General features: G+C 44.0%; 1 protein-coding gene across 1 annotated transcript in view; it reads left to right on the forward strand.

Moving 5' to 3' along the window:
• The window catches only part of LOC129098581 (protein sidekick-2-like), a 77,447-nt gene that overhangs the window by 37,454 nt on the left and 24,939 nt on the right, over positions 1-15,054 (forward strand). The window contains 8 exon segments of the mRNA XM_054607627.1: positions 5,408-5,570; positions 7,203-7,309; positions 7,579-7,726; positions 9,908-10,041; positions 13,462-13,573; positions 14,023-14,213; positions 14,481-14,564; positions 14,704-14,898. Coding sequence (XP_054463602.1) covers positions 5,408-5,570; positions 7,203-7,309; positions 7,579-7,726; positions 9,908-10,041; positions 13,462-13,573; positions 14,023-14,213; positions 14,481-14,564; positions 14,704-14,898 — 1,134 coding nt within the window.

The raw sequence follows: 15,054 nt of genomic DNA on the forward strand, positions 1-15,054 counted from the left end.
CAGAAAGGTGAAGGGGAGCACTCAGAGGAGCAGCGAGGCAAACAGGGAAGAATTCCAAACAGAAAGTGTTTGTGTGTGTGTGTGTGTGACTGTGAATTTGTCTGTGCTGCCCACTAGAGTGTGTGTCCAGATAATTCAATCTGCTGCCCATTGACTGGCCTCCCGCTCAGTCTTCGCTCCTAATTAAATCTCCATTTGTTGGCTGGATGCTAGTGCTTCTAATTGTGATGCTGTAGCATCAGATAGACACACAAGGCACACCCAGACACACACACACTGGCCCCGCAGCGACTGGGATCCCAGACACGTCACCGCGCTACATTACACCTTCATTAATCACATCAATTACGCATCAATTAACCCGTGGCGATCCGCTAAACACAGCTGGGATGTAGGCGCTATTTCGTCTGCGGCGACCTGAGGACTTTTTCATGCAACATCAAAGCAAACTCATCATCAGTGAGAAAATAATTTTACATCACACAAAATGGAATCCATATTTCAAACTGCATTTTTTTTTCCTTTGAGCAGCGAGCATGACTGTCTCTCTCTTTAGCCATGAAACCGGTATTGGCACAATAAAAATACCAAAGAGATCTCATAGAGCTTTGTGATTCTACTGAATGGTGCACAAACATGTTCTAGGGTCTATGAATACAAAGGTGGGAGGGAGACATTGAGCTGTGATGGACTGGCACTCACATGCGGCATGCAGATGCTGATCCATGGGCCATTTCTTTAAATGAGTGCAGGGTTAGCTGGAGGCTCTCCATCTCCCCTCCCCATCTTTCAGGCCTGGCCTGCTTGTTTGGCTTCGGCCGTAATGGGTTGCTTCACCTTGCAGCCTAGCGTTGGAGGACACACCCCTCTCTCTTTTCATTTCACGAGCTCCCCACTCTCAATCCCCTCACCTCATCCTGCCTCTACATCATTCCTCCATCTCTCTTTCTCTCTCTCTTACCATTAAGCCCTGCGTTTCTCCCACCATCTGTTTCACCATCACTCTGTCTTCCTCCTCAGCGTCTTTTCTTGTTCGCGCTGTTTCTTAATCCCTGCCTTCTTGTCCGCATGTTTTTCTGACTCACCTAAGTGATGGAGTGTAAATCAGTGAGCTGCCTGTTGTCACGGTGACAGCAGCTGGTGACAGAGTAACAGTTCAGCCTGACCTTCAGGATGGATCGTGTTTTTGCGTGAGGGGGGAGATGAGGAGGGGTGAATATTTTGTGTATTTATGTGTTTCTCAAAAGAGCTACATGTCATGGTCCAAACATTGTCATCTCAACTTGTAAAGCAAAAAAAATGTAGTATGTCTGTGTGCGTTGTGCAAGGAAGGTGTTTCAACCCCTCTCCAGCAGCCCCACAGCCCACACCCTTTTCACCAACCCATTAATAGGCCAAGGTCACTGCCATGACTGTTGCATAACCCCCATCAGAGAGGCTAACCATGACCCATCTCAAATGTTAAAGTCCAATTGGAGAGGCTAAATGACAGCTCTAAATGTTCCTTGATGACATGATGTGCCGTGAGGTGGACTGGAGGTGGTCGATGGAGCAGGAAAGTTATGTGCATATATGTATGTGTGTGTCTAGGAAGGTGATAGCGAGGTGGAGTGAGTGAGAAATGGAGAAAGAGTGTGCGGATAATAAGGCAGTAGACCTCCAAATGTTTCAGCAGGCAGGGTGCTCCACTTTATCGCTGCATCTCAGTGATACAGTTGTGCCCAGTGCCAGCTAGGATGTGGTTACATAGGCTGAAACACAGGTGCCTGAAGATTAAACAGAGGGCAGAGAGAGCTTCCCGCTGCTGGAGTGGAGCGAGGGGTAAGGAGGTGAGGCACAGAATAAGCAAGAGAAAGACCACAAGACAAAAGCAGAATGCGAACGCCGTCTGTGTGATTGCATGCCAGCATGGCACATTGGGGTGCACAATGGGCCATGGTTTATAAAGCTGCCCCTGCGTCTGTGGTCTTTGTCTCACGGCCATTAAAATTCTGTGTATGCAGCAGGGAACCCGGCTGGAGACATGCCACCATTCAACCTCAGCTGTCAGGTTAGAAGAAGGTGTTTTCATATCTTTGGTGAATGGGCTGGTGGTGCAGCACAGTAAAGCCCTCTTGGTCCTCCCATGCCAGATTTTGGTCTTCCCCTAGATTTGCCGAGCCATTTCAGTTGGCTTTAATCTGTGCTCGTAGTGCTGCGGGAATCCGTGGACCAGAAGGACTGTCCTCTAGCTTTCCATCTGGAGGTACTGCCTTGCACCTGCCAAAGCCACTACTGTCCCTTCGTTCATCGCTGGAAGGGAGGAGACCACAGTTCTTCCTGGCCCAATGCTCAACCTTTTTTTCCTCAACCCACCATCGTCTCTTCCAGAAAAGTTGTCAGCTTTGCGTTGACACAGTGCAGCCAGTCAGCCACAGTCACATGGACTAATATCCTCCAATCACTAAATTGACTCTATAGTCCGCTATTTCTACATTCATGTGTGTGTCTGAGACTTATACTATGTATTTGTCATGAACAGCACGCTTCTGTTCCACGAAGTCACAGTGCTCTAAAACGAGATGACACTTGAGACAAATTATGGATCAGATCAGCAATGATGATACAACAGTGTAAGCAAACACGACTACCTTACACATTAGTGACAGCAGCGTACTCTTCTACAGTGAGCCGTAAAACTGTACTAAAAGCTTTGTACTAGTGTGTGCATACATGTGGAAGTTCACATCTGCATGAGACACATATGTCTCCATTACAGAGACACACACATGCGCATATATATATATATATATATATATATATATATATATATATATATATATATATATGTATATATGTGTGTGTGCGTGTGTCAAGTATTTATTTGCAGTGACTGACATACACAGAAGAAAAGAAGAAATCAGAAAAAACACACACCACAGGCACACACATGTACCAGTGCTTTCTGACCTCAGTGGTTCACTGCAAAGATGAAAAGCACAGTGATGAAGAGAAAAAAGGGAGAATGGGGGTCAGACAAGAGGTTCTCTGTTGGAAACTCATTAGATGCAGAGGAATGGGTCCTATCTTCCCTCAGCAATAAGAACTGTTAGCGGTCAGCGGCCATTTACGTTCTCACAGAGTCTCCAAGAGAAGATCACTTACATGGTGAGCAATCTTTTCCTGGATGTCGATTCTGCACTGCATGTGATCTTAAACAGTGACTTTTCTCTCTCCCCATCCGGCTTTGTTCCTGAAAATATACTCTTTGCTCTAAATGTGAAATTGGTCACAAGTGCCGCAGATTGCCAGTGCTCAGGGATTCATAATCAGTGCTCATCTGAATTGGTAATTAGAGGCAGAAACGAATGTGAACACATGAATGGCACTACACCAGGTAACCACAGTGGAGATTACTGAGCACTCAATTCCCCGTTCTGCAATTCCACATCAGTAAATTGGTATTAAGCATATTCCTTGCCTCAGACGAGATGTGTTAGTCTGGCTTTGGCACGTGCAGGTCTCTAATGGTGGCTTGTTGATGTATCCGCATTGCTAAGTGCATGCAACCACCGAGCCCCTGAACCAGCTGGGAGTGGTTGGGTGTTGCCTTGGTGCGTTTATTCAGGCATAAGTGAATGTTGTGTGTGTGTGTGTGTGTGTGTGTGTGTGTGTGTGTGTGTGTGTGTGTGTGTGTGTGTGTGTGTGTGTGTGTGTGTGTGTGTGTGTGTGTGTGTGTGTGTGTGTGTGTGTGTGTGTGTGTGTCAAGTATAAGAAGAAAGAATGTATTTACTGTTGGATGGAATTACATCAAAAGCCACCACTCTTCTCCTGGGGAAAATGGGATGGCTCTTACATTTGTGCCCAGACAGGAATCAGTTTCAAGGGTCTGTTTGGTTTGTCAGTGTTTGGGTTTTTTTGGAGAAGTCCATGCAGGTGTTAGAAAGATTAGCCAGGTAGTGGGGTATGTTTTGTTCCCAAAAGAGAGAAAAAAAAATGTAAAGACTGGTTTTGGAAACAGAAAGCGTTGAGGAGGCTGTTGTTTGTTTTCCTCCTTTTGTGAGTGGTGTCTTTTAAAGGTAATATAAGATAGTAAGCTGCAGCTTTCAGAGAGGTTTTGTGTGTGCTGCTGTGTATGCTTTTGTGTCCTGTTATGCGTATGTGTGTTTATGTATAGACGACAGTGTGCCTTCTGTGTGAAACACTGAGGTGCACACTCACGCTTTTATTTGCGGTTTCAATCAGGTCCAATTTTCTATATCCCCTTCCCTGCTTGGCGAGGCTGCCCTCACATTCACCCAGTTCCACCACACCATCCTCTGCATACAACACCATAAATCTTGGGGTGTGAACCTTCTTGCGGAGAGAGAGAGAGAGAGAGGGAGAGAGAAAGAGAGAAAGACGCTCCAGCAAACTGCCGTTAGAGTGAGTCAGCCAGTGTGGTAGACCTGGAACCCGGCGTGCTCCAGGCCTTGGCGGCTTACTGCAACTATTAATACAGACTTTAATTAGCCCGCCACAAACACTGGCACAATCGGCTCAGTGTCGCCCGTGGCTTGCGAGTCAGACAGATCAATAGGTCTGATCATGCCTTTTTCATCAGCTCAAATAAAAGCACTTTGTCTCCGAGCTCAGCCCTGGACCTTGCGTATCACCTTAAAGGCTTTCTGTGGCTGCTCTGGCTGTGTGCAGTGTTGCGGCTGGGGCCCTGTATAATCTGGCCGCATTAGGGAACTATAAAGATAAATGAAGGGAGGCACAGAGCATAACTCATCCTGTCAGAGAAGGGGGTTTAAGGCTGGGAAACTTTGTGTTTTCTAAAGCAGCCCCCACCACCCCAACCCCCCCATGGTTTCCTACTTTTGCACTCCCTCTTCCTCCTACTTACTGGCATTTTTATTTTTTTGTATGTGTACAATCTCTTCTGTATTTTTCTCCATCTGCTTTCTGTCTATTTCTCTTTCCCTCCTCTCTCCATCTCCCCTCTCCCCCTCTCTCTCTCTCTCTCTCTCCATCCTCTTTCACTGATCTAGAGGTATGGAAGAGTTCATTTACACTTCCTCTGCTGCACAAATTGCTCCTCTACCTCTTTGCCAGCGCATTTTCAGTTTGAAATAAAAGAGTAAGCTGCTTTTGCGGTAACAACTTATTGCATGTGCTTTTTGGCAGGCTTTTCTGTTGACCTTCAAGTTCCCAATCAGTGCAGAAGAAAAATGTAAATAGCTTGTTCTGAGTCCTCATTTCCTGTGAATTGCTGAAATTGTGTTGTGTCCGCTCACAGAGGTTACTGAATAACCAAATCACTACCTTTTTTTAACAACTACCCCTTCTGACGGCTTCGCTTTCTTTCTTTCCCTGTCTTATATGTATTTTTTATATCACTCTCACTTTTTTACTTACTTTCTTTTTCTTCTCTTTATTTTTCCAGTAGATGATGTTGCACCTTATTTCAAGATGGAGCCTCCTCAAACCCAGGTTCACCTGGAGGGTAACCGCCTGGTCCTAACCTGCATGGCAGAGGGCAGTTGGCCCCTGGAATTTAAATGGATCTACAATGGCAGCGAGCTCACAAGTTTCTCCTTGGAATACAGGTGAGGAATTCAGCCTTGCCCGCCCGAGCTGATTCTATTATCTTTTTTTATCTTTTTTTATTCATCATCTATAATTAGCCTACTACATGAGGACATTTTAGCAGCGTTTAATTGTAACTAATAGCTCAATTGCTCATTTTTATTCATATTCAAGGCTCATTTCTATGGATTTATTCAGGACTGATTTGGATGCATGTCTCCCCTGAGACATAACATCTTGTGTTCAGGGGATTGTCAGATTTATTCTGATTTGTATCTCGCACTGTATTCACTGTGCAGAGATGGTGTGAACAGATAACTCTGCTTTTCTCTCTCGCTGTTTGTGGAAACTATCATTGCTGCAACAAAATCTAACAATGCATATTTTTCATCAGATTGTGATGCAGTGTGGGTGGGCTACTTTGCTTTGTCAGCAGAAGGATGCTGTTTCACTGACCGTGGAGTTCTTTTTTGGGCGCTTTTTTATAACACTTAAACTTCAGCCTCGCATCACAATGCTGAGGAATTCCACTAACGACAGAGAGTGTGGCAAGAGATTGTGTGTGTGTGTGTGTGTGTGTGTGTGTGTGTGTGTGTGTGTGTGTGTGTGTGTGTGTGTGTGTGTGTGTGTGTGTGTGTGTGTGTGTGTGTGTGTGTGTGTGTGTGTGGGGTAATGCATCGTGTGTGTTCACAGTTGCAGTCTACAGTGAAAGTCAGTTTCTATCTAATTCCAGCTCTGTTTTCTTCGCTCTCTACTCACAGTCTGCTCAGTCCCCTAGACATGGACAGACTCTCTCAGGTGGCATTGTCTGATTGCTATCACTGGCTACATCCCCCCGCCCCCCCCCTTCCCTCTCCCCCCTCTTCTCCCCCTTGTCTTTTTCTTCTTCTCTCCCCGTCTTTTCCTCAGTATTTGGCTGTGCTCTCACGTGGCTTAGTCTCTGGGTCTGCTTTGCAGGCCAGCCCTCTGCTTGTTATTCTTCACCAGCCCTGATCAAAGAGGAGAACTGGAATCCATTTAATCAGAACACCCCCCTTCCACCCTTACCCCAACCACCCACCCACCCTTACCGTGAATTTGCAGTGCAGGGGGAACATGGCAGGGGCGCACTCCACACTCCTAAGTGGCTGTCGTGAACCAATTAAAGGGGACTCAGCTTCTGGGGTTATCCGCCGAGAATATCACGCACACACACAATTTAACATGAATGCACATCAGGTGAGGGACGGAGTTATGGGCGCCAAGGACTAACAGGTGAGAGGTGCTCATGTGATTTAATTCAATTGACTGGAGATACGGGATAACAATGGGGTTTTGTGAGTCCTGTCAGTCAGTCAGAAAATGATTTTAGCTGCTCGCTCCACAGCTCGACTTAAGATAACATTCTTCTTTCTTTAGATTGCCATCTACTGTCCATCTGCACGTCGCCTCTGAATCACATTTTAAAGCTGCTCTGTCATATTCCTAATTTGGAGCGTCTATGTCTCATGGCTAGGTGGAATGCCATTTAAGCTGTGTTTCAGGTGCCCAGTGAAACATCTCGATAAATTTAGCATCTTGACTGTCTGGGGGATAAAAGTGCCAAGATGATAAATATCTGTCTGTCATGCTGGTGAAGACTAATGGCACTTTGTGTTCTGCGTGCCCATTAGGTACTTGATGCCCTCATTGGACCGATCACACGCTGGCCACTACCGCTGCATTGTGAGAAATCGAGTGGGTGCTATAATGCAGTGCAGTACTGAAGTGCAGGTTGCCTGTAAGTGCAGGTTTCTTACCACACATCTGACAGTAAAGGGAGGAAACAGTTTTTTGTTAAAGTTGTGTCAGGCACACTATGTGGATAAGTCACTCAGAGTAAAGGAGCTTAGCTTTTGAAAAAGGTACATAATGTGGTAGTAATGACACGTCTTCTTTTTCATCTCGCTGGCATGCATTTAGAACATTTTCTCATCTAGTATTAAATTTACTCTTTGGCTCACTTTCTTTGTCTCCCCCCTTCTTACACTCTTCTCTTTGTGCCGACAGATATGGGTGGTTTTGTTGAGGCGGAGAGGTCTCAAACTGTATCCCAGGGTGAGGGAGCTCTCATGCACGCACCGCGGATACACAGCTTCCCCCGGCCTCAGATCACCTGGTTCAGAGACGGACGTAAGATTCCCTCCAGCAGCCGCATGTAAGTCCGAGTTGGTTTTGAGTGGTGGAGAATGTGTGTACGTGTGACATCTGTGTGTTTCTGCACACACACACACACACACACACACACACACACACACACACACACACACACACACACACACACACACACACACACAGAGACACACACACCATGAGGGAAGTTGAGCTGAGCAGTTGATGAACAAATGTTGGCGCAGGCCCTGTGTTCATCATTGACTCACCTCTCAAAGATAAAGCGGGTTATTATATCACCCCTATTGACTTTGCAGGCGGAATGATTGAAGGGTAGAGATAGAGCAGGCAGCAGGGGAACCAATTAGACAAAATTGGACAAAAGGCCTCAATTGATGATATGTTTGACTGACAGCACTCACCCCTTGGTGGGTATTCGTGTGGGAGGGTGTGTGTGTGTGGATATGTGCTTGTGTGTAAGAATGCATGTGCACAGTGGGAGTTCTTCCGTTGACTGTATATTTGTGTGGACTAAGCTTCGTGCATGTGTGCGTGCGTGCGTGTGTGTGTGTGTGTGGCAGCCTTTTTTTTCTCGACTAAATTCATGACTGTTCAGCTATGCAATTTTCCTGAAGAGACACTGTGAAGGTAATCACCTGAGATTAATTTTGCCATCCAGACAAACAGAGGCAGTCAGTCCACAACGCCTCAGAAACCACCACCTCGTGTTTTATTCAGCAGCGAGCTCTACCATGTCGTAGCTGACATGGAGATCTTTTATCCAGAGTTGCATGCTCTCCCTTGAAGAACGGATTGGTGCGTGTACCCTCTGCCTGCAGGGCTCCAAAAAAAAACACAGCACAAGCACAGAGGGGGAAAAAAAACTCAACCCCCTTCCATGAATGTTCCAGACCAATTCCATAGCCGGTTACTATGCGGCTGACTCTTATCAGAAGTGAGGCGGTGAAGCTTTGCACCGTGACAATGAGAGCCACTGACAGGACACTCTGCATTTACCGCCTGTTTGCTCGCTTTGTGTCAGGCCACATTGATATTCACAGGCCTGTGTGTGTATCGGTGTTTGTGTGTTTGTGTAAGTGTCTGTTGACTCTGTGAGAGCCACGGCTCCTAATTGTCCAGGAGTGCGTCTGTTTATCCTGCACCGATCAGGCAGATGCTGGCAGATACCAAGAGCCTAATCTGGCCGCGTGCTTAGCGTCAGCTCTCATTTAATGGGCCCCTCTCAAACGTTTGAGCCCATCAGCCTAACCGACGTTCAGCCATTCTCGAGGCACAAAAAGGATTTTAAAGGAATAGCTTTGGATTTTTTCAGGCCCAGTTGCTAATGTTTCTTTTTTTACAATTATCCATCCATTTTCTAGTATTCTGTGTTGCTTCTCAAAATTACTGTAAATGCAATTAATGTGGGACAAATCAAAAAGCCGTCTTAATCCCAAAAGACACTCCACTGATCAGCCAAGCCAACATGATGCCAATCCAAATCATTATAATATGTTTACATTAAAGAAATTTGTATCTATTGATGGAGTCTGTCTGTTGCTATCTGTCATCTCTATACACTGGGGCAAAAAGATTGGCTTTGACTGTGGCTTTCATCTTACAAATACATATGTGCAATACATTTAAATTCATCAGTTGCTCAGATGTTGTAGGACCAATTAATTTGTCTGGGTATATTAAGAATATCACAAGACCAGCCTCACTTATCTTAACCCGCTGGGATAATACAACGAGTACAGTTACTTTGTATAAATACCCAAGTACTGTGGACCAGTATGTGTAAAAAGTAACAAGAGACATTGGGAACTATTCATTTAAGACACTGCAGTACCATGTGGATGGAAGTGCTCATGAAATTGGTTTTGTGTGCTTCTTTTCAGACATAATTTATGAGTAAGTGTGTGTGTGTGTGTGTGTGTGTGTGTGTGTGTGTGTGTGTGTGTGTGTGTGTGTGTGTGTGTGTGTGTGTGTGTGTGTGTGTGTGTGTGTGTGTGTGTGTACTCAGGATTTATTGACTGTGAGAAACAGCTCCTCTGCGGTTTAATGATATGAGTGTGTCTGTGCTTGAACTGCATTCAACTCCTACTCCTACCTAAGCCGTTTGTGTCTGTATTGGGGTGAGGTTAGGGATAAGTGAGTGCCATGGTGTCAGGTAATGCTAAACTAATGTGTGTGTGTGTGTGTGTGTGCGTTAATATTTACTCAGTGCCATCACCCTGGACAACACGCTGGTCATCCTGTCCACTGTGGCTCCTGATGCAGGACGTTACTACGCCCAGGCAGTCAATGACAAGAATGGGGAGAACAAAACCAGTCAGCCCATCACACTGACAGTGGAAAGTAAGTACACATGCATGAAAATGCACGTGCATCCACACACATTTAGGCAACAGGCTTCCTCATCCACTCAGTGAAACACACATCACTAGCAGATTGTTTGTGTGTGCTCAGCAGATTGCATAAACAGGTTGTTGCAAGTAAAAAAAAAAAAAAAAAGTCTTACTCTTCAATATTTTTCAGCTCATCACACATATTCATTCAGCACAGCAGCCTCACAACAGGTGGCTCAGCCAAAGACAATAGAAACAGACAAAGCGCCCTCTACTGGCTTCTGCTCTCATCATATCACTCCTCTCTGCCGTTTCTTCTTCTCTCGCTCTCCAACAGACGTAATTAAACCCCATTACCTGCAATAGTTGTCCTCTCGTTCTGCAGTCCTCTGATAACCTCGGCCTCGGGCAGTTAGTTACGGTCATGAGGTGTGTGTTAGGTAGAGCTCCAGCTGCACGTCTCTGACTGGCTGGATGTACAGGCCCATAAAGTGGACCTTCAGTTTAAGCGCTCCTCACAAAAAGCAGATTTATGAAAATGACACTGAGCAAACAGGGAATGATTAAACACGCTCAAGCACACACATCAGATTAGAAGGTTGGCTTCCCTTATAAATGCTCACAACTTCGAATAAAGTTTGGCATTGCATAAGCAGGCATGGTTACCTGTCATATCATTAGTGTTTAGCTGAACCCGATGCTTCCCGATCCGCCTGCCTATTTTCACCTTCTTTCATCTGAACAAAGTCACTTAAATTCTCCCTCCTGCTGATACTTACTTTCATCTAGATAAAATCAGTCTTTCTCTGCTTACTACCACCAGCCACTTTAAGGAGCCATTAAATGTAACAGGCTCGGAAGATGGTATTTGTGATAATATTTTATACCACATATAATACCGCCTTTGATAAAAGATATAACAGGATCCCTTGTGATTTACATTATTTATCTAACGGCAATCATATAGTCAAAACCCCCGGGGATTTTAACCTTCTCCCGTGCAGAGCTGAACATTTTTAATATCAGCTTCTCGCTCGTTCTAGCATCTGCTCGTCATATTGTTAATACAGTGTTTGCAATTCAGTGCTCAATACGCATGACACAGCATCTGTGGGGACCAGATATCACTGAATCTGACCTTGTGGATCACACAACCGTAGTTTGCATCTGAAAGTCAATAAGGTTTTTTTACAGCTGCATTTGTTCATAATATTTAGCAGTTCTGTGGAGAAAAGAGAAAAATATGCAGTAGAGGGAGCGTGTTGTTCCTAAGGGAGCATACAAATGAGGCAGAGCTCAGTCTAATAGTCAAAAAGCAAACTGACATTGGCTAATACTCAAAAGGGCAGATGTTTTTTGCTTTTTGTTTTCTTCTTCGGAGTGTGAAATTCACTACAGCTGACTTGGGTCTACAATTGTCTTTGGACACAGACAGATGTAAACAATATGGAGACATTCGTAGCAAGAATTTGCTATGCAGGTCACCACGTTGTTTACTTTCCCATTTAATTAGAAGATTATACACTTGAGGTATTCTCAACACTGAGAGTTTATGAACTGCAATACATTATTAGTCTCTGCCAAGGAACCAATCATGTCTTCTGGAAAATGAAACGAATTATTTGACTAATGGATTCACCGTTTTCACTGTGTCATTGGTAAACATAGAAAACATTCTCAGCCAACTATTAAGGAATTTAACTTAAATTAACAAACTTGTTTATTTTGTATATTAACACAAATCTGTAGCATATTCAATCAACCAATGAGGGATATGAAAGTGTATCGCACAAAATTTGAAGGGGACAATTTCACCTTCAACACGACAATTACAATCAATGAATCATGCATGGAATAAATTTATCATCTCTTTTTCTTGCTCTTCTTGGTAGAAGATAAATATTAGTACTGATACAATTAATTATAAGCACTGATAAGCAAATTAATGATAATGTCAATAAGTCCTTCAGATGATGCTTGTAGCACCACGTTGAAATTAATTCAAAAATCTTTCTGACAGCTGCAGTATTGCAAAAATGTATGCAATAATTTGCCTCCAAATATTTTCTTTTGAATATAATAAATGTTTTTTGCCAGTCTCTAGAATGATAGCTTCAAAACCCAATCATTTTTTTTCTTCACCAAACATCATGACACTGCATTTCAGGTTCAGGGTGCGCCACTCACCTGTTTTATACACTCAATGCTGGCAAACTGATTATATTTGGATGTGTGTTTAGATATGTTTGAGGTCATTTCAAATATGTTCATCTTGAAAAGTTAAGTGCATTCTTTCAATGTGAAAGCAAAATGTCTGCAGCAACTAATATGACTTAGTTCTTATTTTCCTTCATTCAGCTTGTGCTTGAAGCTGTTCAATGATTGTTGACCTTATCTGGATCAGCTAAAATCACTACCTTTAAACTATGTTAGTATGTTATTGTTAACACTGGTACTCACGGCTGTGCTTTTCATACATTTTAAATGTAAAGCTTTACTTTATAGTATGTTGCATAAACAAAAATGTATGCTATGGGAGCCCAACAAAACAATGTAATTTCAAATGGCAACTTGTATTTGTATGAGTCTTATGCACTATACTTTACTAAACTGGGTTTTAAAAATTCTAATGCAACTGGAATTTATCTAAAACCGTACAGTTTGAGAGTTGAACAGAGAAATCAAATGGGGAGCAGAACCAAACAGCAATGACCCATCAGGCAGTGATTGTAGAGGAAGCTTTGTCACTACTGTGCTGAGAATCCCCATAAATGGGTCTTGAACGGGTGTGATTTACAATGAGGTGGCACAAAATAACAATAATGATTATAAAAAGCTGATTAGGGGCCTTATTAACCTGTGGTGGCACTGAAAAACACTTGGCGGGGACACACATGGGCGATCACAAACACGTGTGAGCACTGTACACACACCGTAAATATGCTGTAAACGCGCAATCACTCAAACACATAGAAGTGCACAGGCCCGTGGCCGTACTCTGGGGAGGTGGGGGGGGGAAATGAGATCAGATTCAGAGAGAGATCACTGATTGAGGGCAGTGAATCGATGGTTGGCTGGAGGCTCTGTGAAACCCGTGAGTGATGGTGCTGCATTTAATCGCCTTTTGTGTTTGTCTCAATTATGCTACATAATGGCTTCTAACACCTGGGCTAACACCGTGCTCAGGAAATGCTGTGTGCACTAGAAAAAGGATTCAAAGTAAAGACAGGGGTGTTAATAGTTGGCGGCAGCATGCTGGCTACCTGCTGGTGGAAGTGACAGACAGTCAGTCTCTATGTAAGGATGTAGCCGTGCTCAGTTGACTATATCAGACAGATGCACAGGTTTAATCTGAGGTCTGCATATGGTTCATAGATTTTTTTTTTAACTTTTTTCTATCTACTTCTGTGTGTTTCTGTGTTTGTGATAGATGTGGGAGGACCTGCAGACCCCATCGCCCCCTCTATCATCATCCCCCCCAAGAACACCAGTGTAACCATGGGGCGAAACGAAGCCATCATGGAGTGTGTTGCTAATGCAAGGTACATTTTAACACAGACCCACATCAATGCAGAGGAAAAGACAAATACACAAAAGACAAATACACGGACACGCAGACAGACGCGCGCACATTATAAAAACACCTTCTCTCACCTCCACATCTGATATTTTGTGATTCAAATGAAACTTGGAACCCTTTGTTTGAACATGATAGACAAGTATTTTGTACGTCTCTCATTTTGTAGCTCTCCATTTTTCCCTTTGATTCAAGGCTTCATTCTGTTCCCCCTATCTCACGCAATCTCAGTCCTGAATCCTGACTATTATCTCCAATTCAAAGACTTAATCAGAATGACAGATGCATCCCATTGCTCCCTCAATGCTCTGTAACCTTGAAACAGAATCTAAATCTGTATTAAAAACCAAAACTGCGCTCCCTATCTCTTGCTTTCTTTTTTTTTTTGTTTCTTTTCATCTTTTTCTCTTACAGACCCCTTGTCAAAATGAGTATTACTTGGAGGAAAGACGGCGTAGTGGTCAATACAGGGATCCGAGATTTCGGCCGCAGATTGGTCATCAGTTTGCCTGCAGTCAGTGACAGCGGCTACTATGAGTGTGAGGCGTCGCTCCGCAGTAGCAGCGTCCCCTCAGTCACTGCTGGGGCCTTCCTGCACGTTCTAGGTAAATAACCCACAGCTTACGTTTTAACCTCTCACAGATCAGCTGAGCCTAAATTAAACAAAAATTGCATCAGCAAGCTAACCCCCATTTTGAGAGAACATTTTGTTGCCATTTTATATTCCAGTAATTGAGTTGATGCTGTTATCTAGAGGGTTGAAAATCTTAGCGCAGAAGGGTCAAGATTAAAAAAAGCACAGATGATTTGTGAGTCGTTGTTAAAAGCTTTAATGCTGCATTGTTGTATCCTTTTTTTCTTCTTTGAAACAGAATATCCTCTGTTTGTAAAAGAGCCGCCAACCCACATCAGTGCCGAGATGGAGAAGGTGGTGGATATCCCCTGTCAGGCACGAGGTCAGACCGTGGTGTTTGTTTTACTGTTTGCTATTGCATGAGGGACAGAGCAAGAAAATGTGAAAAAAACAACAGAATAAAAATAACAAAAGGGCCACAGTGACTAGGGGGAAAAAATAATCCTCTCCTTCCTCTGCAGGCACGCCGCAGCCAGACATAGTGTGGTATAAAGATGCAGTGCCCATCAGCCCGGTAAAGATCCCCAGGTACAGGGTGTTGGTAGGAGGCAGTCTACAGATCAACGGTCTCCTGCCAGATGACACGGGGATGTTTCAGTGCTTTGCTCGCAATCTCGCAGGAGAGATCCAGACAAACACCTACCTCGCTGTAACTAGTATGTCCCCATAAAGATATTTCAAAGCTATCTGCACGTTTGCTGCTTAATTCCGCTCATCTTTCCCTCGCTGTTCCCTCCCTTTTTTTTTGATTCTTAAATCCGCTCCTCTGTTCTCGTCTCTAATCCTCTTTTCTCACTCTCTCTGTCTTGCCT

The sequence above is a fragment of the Anoplopoma fimbria genome, chromosome 11 (assembly GCF_027596085.1).
Source record: "Anoplopoma fimbria isolate UVic2021 breed Golden Eagle Sablefish chromosome 11, Afim_UVic_2022, whole genome shotgun sequence".
NCBI lineage: Eukaryota > Metazoa > Chordata > Actinopteri > Perciformes > Anoplopomatidae > Anoplopoma > Anoplopoma fimbria.